Genomic DNA, 19,090 nt, shown 5'->3' on the forward strand with positions numbered 1-19,090 from the left:
AAACCAAATATATTTGCTATGTTACATGTTTCCAATAAAATATTACAGTATGTGAAATGCCAGGTCCCCCAAACTGTTAAATATAAGTTTTTTTTTGACCTACAGGATCCAGTCTATTACCCTGTAAGAGAGGACCAGTGGTACCTAGTGCTAAACAGCCTTCAACTGCAACCAGGAACTGATTATGTGGCGAATGTCCAGGCCTCAGTGAACCCTGTGAGTTACTACCAAGGTCCCTGGAGTGAATGGAGCTCCACCGTAGAATGGAGGACTACAGGTACATGAATGCAGCAAGTTTAGTTTTGACTGATCTGCGTTACATGCTTTTCCTGATTATATTTGATTGCGACTTCATTTTTCAGGTTATAGTAATGCAAAGTGGAGTAAAATGTCTCTCTCTCTCTCTCTACACTATGTGTATTTTTTACAGAAGGGGATGATAAGTTATGGTGGCAGTGGCCCGTTTTACTGACCATTCTCCCCTGTTTGATCCTGTGCTGCCTGTGCTACCTCTTTAAAATGTGAGTATGCCTTATTTATGATCCTTCAGGTAACAGTAAGTGTTTGTGTTTGCTAAACATTTTTTATCAGACACCAACTTGTATCCTCAATTTCTTCAGGTCTGCCAATAAATGAAATGTTCTAGCCTGGTCACTATCATATGTGCTACATCCAACTTCTCTGACTTTCGTCAGATGCCCTGAACAAACACAACAGTTGGTGAAAGCACAAATTGATCTGCGACCAAGCTAGAAATGTTCAGCCTCTTGGTGTTTTTACAGAAAGCATGAATACACCATACGCTTTCCTGGCATAACCTCCCACATACACAGAAACCACAGCTGATGCTCTTTTACTTGCAGATACACAATGTACATATAGGGGTAAGAAAACACAGGAAGTCAGAGCTGCTTCTACATTATCATTATACCAAACATAACCCATGATAGCACGGTGGTTAGGTTTGCTTCTACGTTATTATTAGTAATCCACTTACCCTATAAAACATAACACCTGCATAGAGAGAAATTCCATCTTCCCAGAAATGAAAAGTGAAAGTGTATTTGTGAAGACCTGAATAGTTCTGCTTATGTCACTTTCACATATTCACATATAATTTCCTTTGTGAAAACAACCTGTTTGTCACTTGCCTCTACATATCTTCCCTGCAGATTGTGGCCGAAGAGGCTACACTTGATGAACTATTCCCCAAGCCCAGAGGACTTTTTCAAGCCTCTCTACCACACATATGGAGGGGATTTTAAGGTAAAAATACAGGCAAAACAAAAAATAACTCATTGCGTCTGTGGGACTTGTTCTAAACCCTTCCAGCAGGTGTTACCGATAGGGGGAACTTCAGCATGGCCAACAATGGGACTTTCCCATAATCAAATCCCAAAATGACTACACATATGAGGGGGGCATTATAATGACTCAGTCTGCAGGGGCTTCAAGGGCTTGTTTTTCAACTCATATGTGGGTAGATGCTCAGTAGACATTGAGCTTACGTTCTACATCAGAGCAGTTCATCCCCCCCCCCCCCCCCCCCCAATGGAAATTACCACAGGTAGAAATCTAAACTCAGATGTTTGCTAGGGTTATATTTAAATATTTTCCGCTTAGAGTATTTTATAAATATTCCAGAAAGTTAACCACTTATCTTTTTAGATTATCCTTTTCTATTTATATTATTTGCAAAACAATTGACACTCATATGAAGGGGTCATATCCACTATGCTTAGTGAATAGTAAAAACATGTCAATTTTAAATTTAAAATGTTTTGCCTTTTAATTTGGCATGAATACAACCAGTCATGATGTTTTCATCTGATTAACCAGGTTTGTGTCCAACGTTTTTATGCGGGTAAAGTACGTCAGATAAAAATGTAATGACAGGCCTGATGGAAACGGTACACTTTCCACATGTCGACGAAACAAAATATGCTAGACAATGTGAGATCTATTTGTGTCGGTAAATTGAATTATGCGAGAAATTTCGGTGGAAACGCTTTTATGTGCAAATATTGATATAATAACCATCATTTCGAAGTAAACTTGGAGTCACGCGATGACACGTTGTGCGTTCCTCAAACTATGACTTTTCGGGAAAACATGCACTTTTAGTTGATTAAACTACAGATTAAATCAATTATGATTAACTTCACATGGTGTTGAAAGTGCTTTTAAAAAAAAATCTCGCTCTTTTGTCCATATCATCTCATCATGTAGGCTATACCTGCGCTCTAGCCAACAGAGCGCAGATAGCGCTGTGAGTTGTTCCCAAACTGTGGGGGAACTCAGTCCAGCTTTCAATTTACTCTTGAAAACTGTAATAGTAGAATGCACAAGGAATAATTTCGAAAATGGGTAGTGCATCATCAGTTTTCCTCTTGTCATGTCAGGCATTGCATACCTTAGAGAGCTTTTTATAACGTGTTATAAATGTCCATATAAACTAACCCATGTCAGCTGTTTTTTTTTAGCCCATATATTTTGTAGCAATGTTCGAGTCACTCAAATATCACATGCATACATATTAGACATGGCAAAATGTATAGAATTGCAAGAAAAGTAGCTTTAAAACTGCCAAATGCTCTCTGCAACCCATGACCAAATGTGTAGAATTTCAGGAAATAAAGACGGGTATGAACAGTTTGTGTCATGAACAGTGCTTGTGCTCAAAGAAATAGACGTGGGGGGCGCGGGATGTTCCCCAATGCTGGATGGGGTGGGGTACTGAGTGAAAACGTTTGGGAACCCCTGGGCTGGAGCGCACGTGTCAATACCAGAGAGGGCACACGATGTTTAAATTTTTGTCATTTAGCAGACACTCTTATCCAGAGTTATTTACAGGAGCAATTATGGTTAAGTGCGTTACTCAAGGGTACATCGACCGATATTTCAAGTAGAAAATTTGGTGATTCGAACCAGTAACTTTTCGGTTACTGGCCCAACGCTCTTAACCGCTAGGCTACCTGACACAAATTATCACACAAATGATTTTGTGAGAAAACCATGAGTTGAAAATACGATGGCAACCCATTTGAACTTATTTGTATGTGCACTACACCATCACGCACATCCTTTTATAGGTAACAAGTCATTTTGATGGAAACGCATCTCTAGCGGGAAAATGCGCATATTTGTTTTATGTGGATTCTTTGATATTCGCATGAAGATCTGATGCCAATTCCTTCAAAAAGTAGGCAACTTGTGCACGTTTGTCCACAAACATAATAACAGCATTCAAGCAGTGCACTGTGCATCCGCCATTTGAAAATGGAAAGAGACATATGTTAGGCAACAGAACACCAGAAAGTGCAATGACATTCAGGGATTGTCATATTAGGTATACTCTTGTAGCCTGATGCGTCTTGCTGCCCACGCGCGGTTCAGTCTCAGCCTCCGCCAGTCATCTCTGCCTTGGCAAAATGTCATTGTTCACGTCGAACCACACAGCATTTTGGAGCGTATACCACACGTTTTTAATTAAATTCGCTAATTTCTATTGCGACTGACAGGCGGCAACGATCAATTCTGGTGTAATAGCCTACAGTTTTCTGGCCATCTTCATTTAAATGATTGTGATGGGCTCATGTTTTACCGGTATGGCGTAATGCCACTATTTATTTTGCTGATACTCTACCCGACTATGGCGGCTTACTTTCACCCATGACAATAATTATATCCTGATGAAGGAAACAAATGTGTTGGTAAAAAAATATTAAAATATCAACAGCCTTTGTCACCTAGCTCTAAAAGTGTACACCCGGTACCGTTTATCATCAGGGGCCTCATTTATCAACTGTGTACATTTCTTATTAAATTATTGCAGAGGTGGAGGTTCTAGGATTTGTGCAAGTAAAAAAATATATGCATGTTTTCATTGATAAATCAGAGCCATATTATATTTGTGAACTCGGGAACGAGCGCTACAATCCCACCTGGAAAAAGCCCTTCATTCACTTTTTATGGTGACAGAAATACGAAAATTTGCTGTATGATTTGGAAATGTTGTAACTGGGCCATGTCCGTTTCTACAAGAAAGCACAATAGCACATTTGATAACATTTCTGTGGTGGAGGCAGAATGTTTCAACTTCCCAGACATGCCACTATGCAAATCTTATGCCATTAGTAACCCTTAGTGCAATCCATATAGCTTTTTTAAAATTATCATTGTATTGTGAAAAGTACAGTGCCTTCAGAAAATATTCACAGGCCTAGACTTTTTCCACATTTTGTTGTGTTACAGTCGGAATTTAAAATGTATTAAATTGAGAGATTTTTCTTCACTGGCCATTCTTCACTGGCCTACACCCATAATATCAAAGTGGAATTATGTTTTTCGATTTTCTTTTTACAAATTAATTCAAAATTAAAATCTGAAATGTCTCGAGTCAAAAAGTATTCAACCTACTTGTTAATAAATAAGTTCAGGAGTAAGGATGCGCTTAACGAGTCACATAATAAGTTGCATGGACTCAGTAGTGTTTAACATGATTTTCGATTGTCTCTGTACCCCAAACATATAATGAATTATCTGTAAGGTCCCTCAGTGACCAGTGCATTTCAAACACAGATATAATCACAAAGATCAGGGAGGTTTTCCAATGCCTCGCAAAAGGCACCTATTGTTAGATGTGTAAAACAAAAGGCAGACATTAAATATCCCTCTGAGCATGGTGAAGTTATTAATTACACTTTGGATGGTGTATCAATACACCCAGTCATACACAAAGACACAGGCATCCTTTCTAACTCAGTTGCTGGGGGGCAGCTCAGGGATTTCACCATAGGGCCAATGGCAACTTTAAAACAATTACAGAGTTTAATGGCTGTGATGGGACAAAACTGACGATGGATCAACAACATTGTGTACTCCACAATTGACAAAGTGAAAAGAAGGAAGCCTGTACAGAATAAAATATTCCAAAACATGCATCCTGTTTGCAACAAGGCACTAAAGTAATACTGCCAAAAAATTGGCAAAGCAATTCACTTTTTGTCCTTATTACAAAAGTGTTATGTTTGGGGCAAATCCAATACAACACATTACTGAGAACCACTCTCCATATTTTCAAGCATAGTGGTGGCTGCATCATGTTATGGGTATGCTTGTAATCAAAGGGCGGGGGAGTTTTTCAGGATAAAAAAGAAATGGAATGGGGCTGAGCACAGGCAAAATCTTAGAGGAAAACCTGGTTCAGTCTGCTTTCCACCAGACAATGGGAGAGGAATTTCACTGTTCAGCAGGACAATAACCTAAAACACAAGGCTAAATCTACACTGGAGTTGATTACCAAGAAGGCAGTGAATGTTCCTGAGTGGCCAAGTTAAAATTGTTACTTAAATCTACTTGAAAATATATGGCAAGACCTGAAAATGGTTGTCTAGCAATGACCAATAAACAATTTGACAGAGCTTAAAGAATTTTGAAAATAATCATGGGGAAATGTTGCACAATCAAGGTGTGGAAAGACTCACAGATGTAATCACACAGTTGATAAATGAGGCCCCTGATGATAGAAGCACCTTTGGCGGCGATTACAGTATTAACTCAGGAGTGTAAATTAGATATTTATGTGTTTAATTTATACATTTGTTTATTTATTTTTATTCTGAAAACGTGTTTGACCTTTTTCATTATGAGGCATTATGTGTAGATGGTTGAGTAAAACATATTTGATAAATTTTGAATTCAGGCTGTAACGACAAAATGTGGAATAAATCAAGGGATATGAATACTTTCTGTTTGTGAAAAAGTATGTTTTATTGTTAACATACAGTGCTGTGCCTATAATAAAATTTAGACTTTAACCCCTATTGCTCAGCCCCAATATCTATGTACCTCAACCCACTAACCCCACACACACCTACACCCAGTTACCCACACACCCTGGCCCTGTTACCCCAATGCCCTTAACCTAAGACCCACATGCCAATACCCTAATATTGATACAATTAAGCCACGACAGACATGTATCCTTGCCCTATAAGCCCTATTTCTTACCCCTAGACCGCAGTTCCTTTGCCAAAATACCTCATCCCTGTTACCTGCTTATCACAGCCCTGTTCCCCACTTTGCCTAGGCCTGTATTCCCCAAGTATTCTGCTAATCATTTCATAGATAAACTCATAATACGTGCCAAAACCCCACTCACTTTTATTCCTACCACAAACTTGCTGCCAGAAAAGATTTGAATAGGCAAATAGACATCCATCCAGACCCATTGCCTGTATGAGCCTTGTGTATCCCTACACCCCATTACTCATAAAAACTAAGTAAATCCATGGGCACACTCAAATAAAACAGGTCTACCCCAGTGCCCAAGCCTCAACGTTCATACAAACCAGGTCTACTCTTTTGTTGTTGTCTTTTTTTTAAATAGTTGGGGTGGCGCTACAGGTGCAATATTCAAATTCATATCATTTAATATTCTGTTCATATCATGTTTCCCATTCATTATTCCACACATATATTTTCGTGTTGTACCTGTGGGCTGCCACTCCGGAGAAAAACAAACATAATTTGTATCATATTACAGTTTAAGTAATAATACATTCAGAATGTGCATGGAAAAGAAAACAAAAAATAAGTGGGTCTCCAAAAACGACCCCCACCCTCCCATTCCCCCGACCCCACCCAGATAACACGTCTCCATCCCACCTCCAAATACGATTATGATTCAAGCCCATATAATAAAGGTTAAAAAAAACATAGTCGACATGTTGCTATCTCCTTGCTGACAGCAAATGTATCTGTTTTGTCATTAGGCTATGTTTTTATGGTTTTATTAGCCAACCATTATTTTTTGGTGCATATGTACCTTTGATAAATGAGGCCCCTGCTTGTTTCTCAACTACAGTTACATCAACATCCAGTAGGGGGAAGTGATGTCCATGGGAGAAAAAAAAACATTTGAGATAGGCCAACATTGAAGGAATATGTGTAGAGACATAGATTCTGTGTCTGAAGTCAGTAAACAACCAATGGTGTCAAAACAAGTGCCTATTCAGAATTCCATTATCAATTTGTACTGGGCAGGGCTTTGGTGGGGCACAATGTGTACTTGTTCTGAGATCAGTCCGAAAGATCCCTTTTCATATCATCCAGAGTATAACAATTGCACACACACACACACACACACACACACACACACACACACACACACACACACACACACACACACACACACACACACACACACACACACACACACACACACACACACGATGATAAATCGTTTATGGGTAGATGTAAATCATCTTTTCACATAAAATTGTGAAAATGCAAGTATTTGAAAGAGCGCTGAAATATTTTACTTCCTCTGTGGCTGCAGAGAGTCTGGCAGAACACCAGTAGCATTCTTGATACACACGGGAAACTGTTGTCCGTGAAAAATCCAGCAGCGTTGCAGTCCTTGACATACTCAAACCATTGCGCCTGGAACCTACTACCATACCCCGTTCAAAGGCACTTAAATATTTTGTCTTTCCCATTCACCCTCTGAATGGCACACATACACAATCCAAGTCTCAATTGTCACGAAGGCTTAAAAATCTTTCTTTAACCTGTCTCCTCTCTTTAATCTACACTGATTGAAGTGGATTTAACAGGTGACATTAATAAGGGATCATAGCTTTCACCTGGTCAGTCTGTCATGGAAAGAGCAGGTGTTCCAAATGTTTTGGACGCTCAGTGGATAGTGTTCACGTTTGTATTCCTAGGCATTACGAATCAAGCTCCGCAGAAACAGACATCCAACTGGAGCACACAGACAGTGGTATAAAGTACTGGAGTACAAATACTTTAAAGTACTAAAGTTGTTTTTGGGGGGGTATCTTTACTATTTATATTTTTGACAACTTTTATTTTTACTCCACTACATTCCGAAAGAAAATAATGAATACAGAATCGTTACTCGTTACATTTTGTAAGCTTAGCAGGACAGGAAAATGGTCCAATTCACGCACTTATCAAGATAATATCCCTTGTCATCCCTACTGCCTCTGATCTGGTGGACTCACTAAACACACATGCTTCGTTTGTAAATTATGTCTGAGTGTTGGAGTGTGCCCCTGGCTATCCAAAAATAAATTAAAACAACTAGAAAAGTGTGCCGTCTGGTTTGTGCAAAATAAGGAATTTTAAATTATTTATACTTCTATTTTTGATACTTATTTGAGAAATTACATGTATTTTTGATACTTAAATATATTTAAAACCAAATACTTTTCGACTTTTATTCAAGTAGTATTTTACTGGGTGACTTTCACTTGGAGTTATTTGCTATTAAGTTATCTTTACTTTTACTCAAGTATTACAATTGGGTAGTTTTTCCACCACTGCACACAGATAATCATATTATCACATTCACATGAATTATTAGAATATTACTTATGATTCTGTATTAATATCCGTGATGTAGTGGTAAAAAAAAGAAGTGGAAAATGGATAAGATGAACATTCATCAATAAACTAAAAAGTATGACATTTGTATAACTGTATTGTTTGCATTTTAATGTAGGCCATGTCGAGATGTTCAAATTGAAACATATCTTATTTTGAAGTTCCTACCTTGTTTGATAAGACTAGTACAAATATGGGGCCGAGACCCCAACTTTGGGAACCACTGTACTAACCTCTCTCTCTGCTAGCTTCCCCCTCTCTCCTCTGCATTCAGCCTCGATCACCACACCAATGTCTCAGTAGCATACTCTCTGTAAAGCAAAGTTATTATGAGAATTTAGTAGCCTATATATGTTGCTCCTGCTGAGGTAGGCTCCGTTTAACGTTAGCTTCTTGCTTCATTCTTCAATCTGGCTAAATAATACTAGCCAGAGCACTTCAACGTTGGATAGTGTTATCCTAACCTTAATCCTTACCGTAACTATTTTACATTTAAACTATAATGCGTTTAGGGACGTCACAAGGATTCCGAATAGCATGGACTCTTCAAAGTTACTGCAATATAAATCTCTACCGGCACCTAGCCACCTGACTGATTGACTATTTACCAGTTGTCCCCTCATTCCCCCGAAAATCGGTTTTGGTTTGTTTGGGGGATGTCTGTAGACACGGCAGGAGTCGCAGAACGGTTTTTAAATCGCCTTTTGTACTGCATCTCGCAAATACTCAGAAGCCGAGCAGCATCTTTAGTTTTGCCTACCTACTCAACTGAGCTGACTCCGAGTTTAGGTAGCTCGTTTAACGTCTCAGGCCATGGCTTGTTCCGCGAGAGGGTGGAGTTAACCGTTTTGAGAGAGTTGTGAATGTGCTACTAAAAAGGCTAATCCGGGGGCTAATCCGAACAATTCTTTGGCAAAGAGGCGGGCGCGATTAGAACTCGGTTAGATCAAGAATATAACGTAAACTCGTACATCGCCTTGGTCCGTACAATTGCCCTTATTTTAGCGCCCCAAAAACGTAATACTTCAAGATCAACTGTAATGTCAATACCATTGTAAAGCACAATTTCTCCCCTTTCCAACAGAATCAATTACATGACATAAACACTGCCCGTTTCTGCATAATTCAAGCAGGCAATGAGCCTGTCGGGTCTTTCTAAAAATGGCGGGTGGGGAAGCTAAACTAATGCGTGATAGTGAGAAGGAGAGATGTCGTGTGGGAAAATAGTTTTTTTTCTATTTGAAGGTTTGTGTCGAATTTGAATCAGGTTTTTATGGCGGTGCTAAAGTGATCTTAGAAGTAAACAGTGGCTTTGAGAATGTTATCGCATGCAATGATGACACAAAAAATGACTAGGTATCCCCCCCTTACCCCTCCTCCCCCTTACCCCGTCACTGTCCATTTCTTGTTTTTAAAGGATGAGAGAAGTGCTACACTTGGTGGAGAGAGATTGTAAGGCAGAAATAGTTGCTTTATGCATGCTGTACGTTACAACATGACACGTCTAGATGTAACTGAGGGTCCGTTTTTTTTCAACTTTTCTCCAATACTATAGAGCCGTTACCATGTCGATCAATGCTTGAATAGAAACCTAGTTCACACCTCCGATTTTGAAGTCAACACAGTCACTACAGTCCCATTAGTTTTCTTTGTAGTCCCGTTTGAATGTTGCGGTTGCACACATTTGTATGGAATGGGGTGAGTTTACGTTAATCGTCTTCATTTTTGTCATTTAGCAGACAATTCCAGAGCGACTTACATTTCAGCGTGCATAAATTTCAAACGTTTTTTCTTCTCCTGCGTACTGGTCCCCCGTGGGAATCGAACCCATAACCCTGATGTTGCAATCGCCATGCTCTATCAACTGAGCTTTGATCAATGCTGGGAGCAATATTTACAGTGGGGAGAACAAGTATTTGATACACTGCTGATTTTGCAGGTTTTCCTACTTACAAAGCATGTTGAGGTCTGTAATTTTTATCATAGGTACACTTCAACTGTGAGAGACGGAATGTAAAACAAAAATCCAGACAATCACATTGTATGATTTTTAAGTAATTTATTAGCATTTTATTGCATGACATAAGTATTTGATCACCTACCAACCAGTAAGAATTCCGTCTCTCACAGACCTCTTAGTTTTTCTTTAAGAAGCCCTCCTGTTCTCCACTCATTACCTGTATTAACTGCACCTGTTTGAACTCGTTATCTGTATAAAAGACACCTGTCCACACACTCAATCAAACAGACTCCAACCTCTCCACAATGGCCAAGACCAGGGAGCTGTGTAAGGACATCAAAGATAAAATTGTAGACCTGCACAAGGCTGGGATGGGCTACAGGACAATAGGCAAGCAGCTTGGTGAGAAGGCAACAACTGTTGGCGCAATTATTAGAAAATGGAAGAAGTTCAAGATGACGGTCAGTCAACCTCGGTCTGGGGCTCCATGCAAGATCTCACCTCGTGGGGCATCAATGATCATGAGGAAGGTGAGGTATCAGCCCAGAACTACATGGCTGGACCTGGTCAATGACCTGAAGAGAGCTGGGGCCACAGTCTCAAAGAAAACCATTAGTAACACACTACGCTGTCATGGACTAAAATCCTGCAGCGCACGTAAGGTCCCCCTGCTCAAGCCAGCGCATGTCCAGGCCCGTCTGAAGTTTGCCAATGACCATCTGGATGATCCAGAGGAGGAATGGAGAAGGTCGTGTGGTCTGATGAGACAAAAATAGAGCTTTTTGGTCTAAACTCCACTCACCGTGTTTGGAGGAAGAAGAAGGATGAGTACAACCCCAAGAACACCATCCCAACTTTGAAGCATGGAGGTGGAAACATCATTCTTTGGGGATGCTTTTCTGCAAAGGGGACAGGACGACTGCACCGTATTGAGGGGAGGATGGATGGGGCCATGTATCACGAGATCTTGACGAACATCCTCCTTCCCTCAGTAAGAGCATTGAAGATGGGTCGTGGCTGGGTCTTCCAGCATGACAACGACCCAAAACACACAGCCAGGGCAACTAAGGAGTGGCTCCGTAAGAAGCATCTCAAGGTCCTGGAGTGGCCTAGCCAGTCTCCAGACCTGAACCCAATAGAAAATCTTTGGAGGGAGCTGAAAGTACGTATTGCCCAGCGACAGCCCCGAAACCTGAAGGATCTGGAGAAGGTCTGTATGGAGGAGTGGGCCAAAATCCCTGCTGCAGTGTGTGCAAACCTGGTCAAGAACTACAGGAAACGTATGATCTCTGTAATTGCAAACAAAGGTTTCTGTCCCAAATATTAAGTTCTGCTTTTCTGATGTATCAAATACTTATGTCATGCAATAAAATGCAAATTAATTACTTAAAAATCACACAATGTGATTTTCTAGATTTTTGTTTTAGATTCCGTCTCTCACAGTTGAAGTGTGCCTATGATAGAAATTACAGACCTCTACATGCTTTGTAAGTAGGAAAACCTGCAAAATCGGGCAGTGTATCAAATACTTGTTCTCCCCACTGTAGATGTTGACTCATAATTGAGTTTCTTTATTGTGTACAAACTATATTGTAGTGACCTTAACCCAAAACCTAGCCAAAAGGTTTGGACCTATTGGCATATTTTTATTTGACAAGTCAGTTAAAACCAAATTCTTATTTACAATGACAGCCTACCCCAGGCAAACCCTAACAACACTGGGCCAATTGTGCACTGCCCTATGGGACTCCCAATCACAGACGGGTGTGATACAGCCTGAATCAAACCGGAGTCTGTAGTGACACCTCGAGCACTGAGCTACAGTGCCTTAAACCACTGTGCCACTCGGGAGCCCAAATGGTAATGGTTAAGGTGTTGGCTTGCAGTCGCGGGGGGACCTTTGTTCGAGTCCCCGTTGGGGCTACACCCCCAAATTTGCTACACTGTTGGGATGGAGCAAGGGCGGCCATCAGAAAGCAGTGTAAACTTGAGGAATTTGGTATTGAGATTCGTGGAGACACACTCTCCTGGAGGTAATTGGTAATGTAGTGACCTAACACCTAGTGACCTCATCAAGAGGTTTGGACCTCTTGTTGTATTAGTTAAGGTGTTGGCTTGACAGTCGCTGGACCTGGGTTCGAGTCCCAGTTGGGGCTACACCCTGAATTCGCTTCAGTGTACTCATATGTAATTATGGCCGTGTCCATGACAGTCACATCATTTCAAAAGATTTAGCAGGCAGGAAAAAGCTAATGAAAGATAAACCAGAGTTACTGGAACCTGTGAAAACATCCTCTTGCAGCAACCCACAGATATAAGACACTGATCTTGCCCACACTACAAGAACTGTAGATTGGTATCTTCACTTCTCTGCCAAACACGAGACACGTTAGATCGTATTTCTGCTCAACCTAATGTAAACCTAAACAAATCTGTCTTTCTATGGTGCCCTTTCACTAAGCAGTATACACTTCTCTGAACTGCACAGATGTTCTGTGAGAAGTTCAAAGTCATGAGGATGTCCACAGGGGTTTGGTTATAGTTGAGGAGCATGACAGAGCTGTACTAACTATGCTAACTACAGTCAGGTAATCAGGTATACTAACTACAGTCAGGTAGACGTCTTAAAGCATAAGCTCAATGTCAGTGATGAACACACATAAAGCATGTCCCTGATTAAATAGTATAAAAATGACTTCACAGCAAATTACATTATATAAAGAACGCATTTTGTCAATATATGATAAGCACAGTCAGGTAGATGTTTTTTTAAATGCCCTCTCTCTTTAGCCCTCTGACAGCTGTTAGTGGTGCAGTATGGCCACTTACTGCTGTCTTTTCAGATGAAAAACAGTGATTAGATTCTGCTGAATTGCTCTTCACCCAGATAAGGTATTTTCGTGAAAAAACTTGTCCATTCATATCTGTGGGCAACATCTTGCTCTAGGATTCAGAGTTGTATAAAATAACTGCCATCAGTTTCATAAACATTTCTAAATGGTAAAAAATAAAAAAGGTAATTCTTTCTCTGATTGATCTTCATATTGACGACGGAGGTGATAAGCTCTCATTCAACCTTTTGCAACCAAGTGTAGCTCAGTTGGTGGAGCATGGCGCTTGCAATTCCAGATGACCAATACGTGAAAAATGTAAGGAAGCATGACTAAGTCGCCTTGTACCTACCTATTGCTCCTTAATCATCCATTTTATCATTATTTTTTTGCAGAAATGGGTTGGACCTGTCTTCGTCTTCAGTGAGCTGGATCCCTTGGAGAAAAACCCACCTACACAGATGATGACTGAGAAGCAGCTAGACATCCTCGGGCTGTCCATGCTGAGTGTGGAGGAAGATGGCAGCAGTGGGGACCAGGGCACCTGTCACTCCGCTGGACACGTCTCCATTGATACTGTGATGGTGTCTGGGGAGGAAGGAGCTTTGTCAGGGAGTTCTTGGGTGACATACAAGTGCAGCCAAGGTGGGGAAAGCTTCTCCCAATATACTGGAGGCAGCAGAGGAGGTATGGACACTGAGGTGGAGGGCCCTCTTGGTGCTGGGGCAGAAGAGGAAGGAGGGTTATCTGGGCAGAGTAGAAGACGGGCATCAACGGGCCTGCCTGCTATGAAGTGGCAGCTCCAGCTACAGGCCCGCAACTATCAACCAGAGCAGATTTCATTGGACTCAGAGGACGGCTACCCTCCCTTGGTGCTGGATCTGGACAGTGTGGACACCATTGACAGTGGAGTCTTTGTTGAGTCTGACTGTAGCAGCCCTGTGAACTCTAACTTTGAGTCTGAGGAGCAGATAGACTCTGGTTTACTGAGTGGGGTAGGCAGTTCCCCTTCTGAATATGTTAAACAGTGGGTGAGGGGTAACACTATGCAAGAGGACTCAACCAATTCAGGACAGAACAGGACGATGTGAGTTTTCCGTCACCACCTCTGCCACTGACAGTGCTCCAGCATATTTGTAAAATTCCTTACTTTCTCTGGCATAGGTATATTGTTCATATTGCCATCATGTTTTATTTTTTTTAAGTGGAGTAGGAATGATTTCTTCCCAACATAAAAATGGTTTATCGTCGTAATACAATAATATTGTTTCTTATGTTTGTGACAATGGATCCAATTGAGGAGTTTGCATTCATGTTCAATCGCTTGTTAATTCTTTAAAGGGACAATCCGCAGTTGCTAACTAGTTACTTAAATATATAAACTCATTTATTCTTGAAGAATATAACTTTTAAATGCCCCATGAGCTTAGTTCAACTGTCGTACCCAATCAGAAACCAAAATATAAGCTTGTTTTACTCAAATGTTTGCAAGCATTGTAAGTGGAAACAAAAACTGTATAGCCTCCAAATATGCTTAAAGTTTTGATAGATTGGTCATTCCTTGCATCAATAGCGCTGCCTATGAATTTATGAGTGGTTACATTTCTCCAGGCCCATCCCTCAGCTTTTTACCAAGACAGAGACTGGTGGCTTTGTTATTGTCTCAACTAATGATTGCCCATATTTAAAGTACCATTTTTTTCCTAATATGCATGATGAAGTCCCACAGTGGTCAAAACAATCTTATTAAGTAATGGGAGCGTTCCAACATTCAGATATTAGTCTCCTTTTTCTGTACGATACAAAAATGCATCAGAACACAGATTTAGGTCTGCTTTAATGCAGTTCTGTCATTGTATGCAAATTAAATAGACCATTTATCTTTACAATTTTCATTTGCTGATAAGAAATTATAGCTATGTGGGGTAGTAAACGAAAGCTTGGCAGCGGTAGGCTACATCTGATAAATTGACTCGCCACTAGGTATCGAATTCTATAATCTAGATATTGCCATTGCACTGTTATCACAATCAGTTAAACCACTGTCTAGTTTCCATAAACAATCTTTGAGAAGGGTGAAACAGATTGATTTGACTGCACTGAAGAGTATGATAAAATATATTTTTATACGAATTTCAGGAATATTATAATAAACTATAACTAAGTTCATCCTATTCCTAGATGCTTGAGTATGTGTCACACCTTGACCTTAGTATTCTTTGTTTTCTTTATTATTTTGGTTAGGTCAGGGTGTGACATGGGGGATGTATGTGTTTTTTGGCCCCGTCTAGGGGTTTTGTATGTCTATGGGTGTTTACTATTCTAGGTGTTATGTATGTCTATGGTTGCCTAGATTGGTTCTCAATTAGAGGCAGCTGTTTATCGTTGTCTCTGGGAACCATATTTAGGCAGCCATATTCCTTGCGTATTTCGTGGGATATGGTCTGTGTTAGTTGCCTGTGTCTGGACTCATCATATATTCCTCATGTTTGTTTAAGTGTTCTTTGTCTTATTAAAGATGTATTCATCTCACACTGCGCCTTGGTCTCATCCATTCAACGAACGTGACAGTATGACTTATACACCAACACAAAACACTTTTTTTCTTTTTTTTTGCAAGAGTGCAATGTGAAATAGAAAATATTAGACATATGTTCATAAATGTTATGATGGGTTAATTTGAGCAATTAGATAGTAATCAACTTCGTCACAGAGGCACGAAGAAGGCGTGGAAAAGCGAACAGCTTTCATATGATAACAGGATGTGACTTCCTCTCATCACGTTATGATGCTTGACTTCACGCACTCATTCATTCTCTCTGAGAGATGCCCTATCCACAAGACCCACGTACAAGGTAGTATGGACCTTTCTCAGAACTGTTTTCCATTGTGTACTTTCTACATTACGGTAAAATACATAATTTGCACGTTATACATGACTTAAGAATGTTTTTCCTGGTTTAGCCTTACCGACTCATGCTAAGATGAAGCTTCTACTGGCACTTTGTGCAGTTTGGAACATCATCCAACTATCAGAGGGCTGTTCTTCTGGAAGTACTGTACAAGATTCCATTGTACTGTCCATTTTGTTTATGTTCAGATTTATGTCCAGGAATAAAAGCTCATAACATAGGTGACATGGGTTGTGATAAAAGGGTGTGTTTCTTCCCAGAAATGACAGATCGACTCGCCTGTGTATCTGATTATTGGTTTACAATTACCTGTACTTTGAACATCACTGACGAGCCTGCAGATGTCAACAACACCCACTACTGGTTGAATTTCATCTGGCCTGATGAAGCTGGGTGAGTCTTATTGTGTGATGATGACGGATTCTTATGTTCTGAATCTCTTGGTTCTGTCCATTGCATGAAGTGGAGAGACAAATACGCAACATTAAATGAGAACAAAAATGATTATGCTGAGGATAAATAATTACTAATATCATTTGAATCACAAAAATCATGATTTATTTCCCCCACAGGAACACATTCAAATGTCCACTGGTGGAGATGGGGGACAGTTATGGTTGCACATTTGTGGCTGATTTTGATGAGAATGTAAGGTATAACGACGCTTCATTTAATAGCGTGGACTGTTTCAATGTGCGTCTTTGTTATAACATTGACTGCCAATCAAACTATGATAACTTGACAGACTTCGAACCATCCAAAAATAGTAAGTTCCCTGTGAAGATTATATTGATTTGCAATTCATGGAAAATTGCATGAAATAATTATGATTGTGCAAAATATATTTAGCTGACAAATAAGTACAATGACTAACTCTTTGTCATCAGTTCAACCAACAGCTCCAAGTCATCTCGCTGTCCAGCGGACTTTAGAGGGTTACAAATGCACTTGGCAAAGTGGATATGAACACCATCCTTATTTAACAGAGTTCCATTACCAACTCTGCTTCTACAAATACCCTGGCGATAAGGGCGAGGTAAAGTACATTGTAATAGAAGTCATGCTTCAATGTCTTGTTCAAGTCAATGGTTGTTTGATTAATTGTTTCCTGGATTTTTTGTTTCTCAGGTGTTTTGTGTGTCCCCTCAAAACAAATCTATTTTAATTGATAGATCTGGACTTAAGCCAGATACCACATATGTTCTGAAAGTCAGATCTGAGCTATATAAGTCCTCTGGATATAAAGGACATTGGAGTCCGTGGAGTGCATTGGTGCAATTGAGGACTTATGCAAAGGAAGGTGGGAGATATCTGCTTTGGAGACAAACTAGTTAAAGCATATACCACTCTTACCTATCTCCTCTTTGTTATTGTCCCAAAATATGCTATGGAGAAACCATTGAGGTTGCGTTTAGACAAACCAATTAGTGGGAAAAATATTTGAATTTGGCTGCTTCTCTAAACACAGCCATTGATGCATATACTATGTTTCTCCTTCAGCAGAACCAACTATAGTCCTTGTCCTCAGCAAGTTTGTATTTCCAGGTTGTGTGATTGCTGGAGTTCTGTTGTTTGGATTTTACAACCCCACTATAAGGTAACGGTCTTCTTCAGAAACACCATACAAATACTTTAAAATTGTGTCATGAGAAAGCGAGGCTGATTTGGAAGCACACAGACAAATCATTTATAATAATTTGTGCCATAGAATGAAGATAAAATCTTTCTATGATGTTCCAAGCCCAGCCCCTTTATTCCAACCTCTCAACAAAGATTATAACAAACATGTCCAGGTAAAGTCGACTAATTAATTATTTCCCCAAAGTGGTCCTCATAACATTTACAAAATGGTCCCTGGGATAAAGTTTATACTTGAATACATTTTTCTCTATAGGACTGGCTTGAGTCAGAGTGCAATCTGATACCAACATACAAACCAGAAGAGTTCCTGACCATCGATACTTTGATTATTGAGGCCAAACCTATAGCAGAGGACCAGGACTGCTCAGCTTCAACACCATATCCCCTAGCACAAGTTCACACTCCCCATGTTGGTCCCTTAGTGATGGACTGGGTCTGCAGTCACAGTCCAAATGGAAATGGTCCAGGGGAAAACCCTTACACCCAGCTGCCCTGCTCTCCCCTAGAGCTCCAGTTTGGAGCGATGGTCACCTCTTTCTCTCAGGACCCTTCGGTCACCTGCGAGGGGGACTCTGGATGCGAGGACTTAACACTCAGCCCAGACAGCAGCTTGCCTAATAGTCCTGTATCTAGTGAGCCAGAATGCACGTTGTACTGATTACTGTATCCTACACGAAACCTCTAAAGGTTTTATCCCCACTGTTGTGCCCAAAGAGGTCTCTACTCATCCCTTGAAGAGTTATTGCATAGAGGGACCAGGTAAGGAGGAAACCTGTGCCACTGAGTGAAGTGGTTTCTTATTTGTAATTCTGATGTAGAATTGTGTATACTATACTGTAATGAAGTGTGTTTTGTCTGTTTGAAATAATGTACATTTTTTAATTACTATATCAATTGTTTGATAGCTTAAATAGCTATTTTGGACCAGTTCATTTCATAATTTGTCTGCACTGATGGCACTAGAGCCATTGATCCTTCAGTATGTGAGATAACCACCAGAGGACGCTGCGACTCAACACTTGCTACTATCTATAGGATAAATTGGCGAGGTGCAGTTTCTTGGATGAACAATTTCATCTATATGTAATATTTCGAAAGTAGTTTAATAATCCTGTAATTATTATGTCCTTCAATTTGTCTTGTATTACATACTTGTTCGCTATTGTAAATAAATTAATACATTGACGTATGGTTTGTGTCGTTTTCTATTTCGCAAAACAGTGGATGAGTAGCTATACTTATCAGAGGCAATTGCAACAATATATATGTATAGCCAGCCCACCAATGGTCTTCAACTTGCTTCATCTTTCATTCTTAGTGCAATTTCAAAACAT

The 19,090-nt window shown here is 40.1% G+C and overlaps 2 protein-coding genes across 3 annotated transcripts in view; both read left to right on the forward strand.

Annotated features, from left to right (window-relative positions):
• Nucleotides 1-15,525, forward strand: part of il21r.1 (interleukin 21 receptor, tandem duplicate 1) — a 30,812-nt gene extending 15,287 nt beyond the window's left edge. For both annotated transcript variants that reach the window (XM_046331536.1, XM_046331535.1), the window contains exons 6-9: nucleotides 106-277; nucleotides 431-521; nucleotides 1,173-1,266; nucleotides 13,599-15,525. In XM_046331536.1, coding sequence (XP_046187492.1) covers nucleotides 106-277; nucleotides 431-521; nucleotides 1,173-1,266; nucleotides 13,599-14,294 — 1,053 coding nt within the window. In that variant the 3' untranslated portion in view covers nucleotides 14,295-15,525. The remainder of the gene's footprint in view (nucleotides 1-105; nucleotides 278-430; nucleotides 522-1,172; nucleotides 1,267-13,598) is intronic.
• Nucleotides 15,526-15,998: 473 nt separating this feature from the next.
• il21r.2 (interleukin 21 receptor, tandem duplicate 2) lies at nucleotides 15,999-18,879 on the forward strand. The gene is made up of 9 exons (XM_046332069.1): nucleotides 15,999-16,058; nucleotides 16,168-16,257; nucleotides 16,376-16,508; nucleotides 16,688-16,881; nucleotides 17,003-17,151; nucleotides 17,244-17,415; nucleotides 17,616-17,712; nucleotides 17,824-17,908; nucleotides 18,010-18,879. Exons 2-9 carry the CDS (start codon nucleotides 16,188-16,190, stop codon nucleotides 18,412-18,414), a joined length of 1,305 nt encoding a protein of 434 aa, XP_046188025.1. The 5' UTR covers nucleotides 15,999-16,058; nucleotides 16,168-16,187; the 3' UTR covers nucleotides 18,415-18,879.
• The last annotated feature ends 211 nt before the right edge of the window (nucleotides 18,880-19,090 follow it).

The sequence above is a fragment of the Oncorhynchus gorbuscha genome, linkage group LG26, assembly GCF_021184085.1.
Source record: "Oncorhynchus gorbuscha isolate QuinsamMale2020 ecotype Even-year linkage group LG26, OgorEven_v1.0, whole genome shotgun sequence".
NCBI classification, from domain to species: Eukaryota; Metazoa; Chordata; class Actinopteri; order Salmoniformes; family Salmonidae; genus Oncorhynchus; species Oncorhynchus gorbuscha.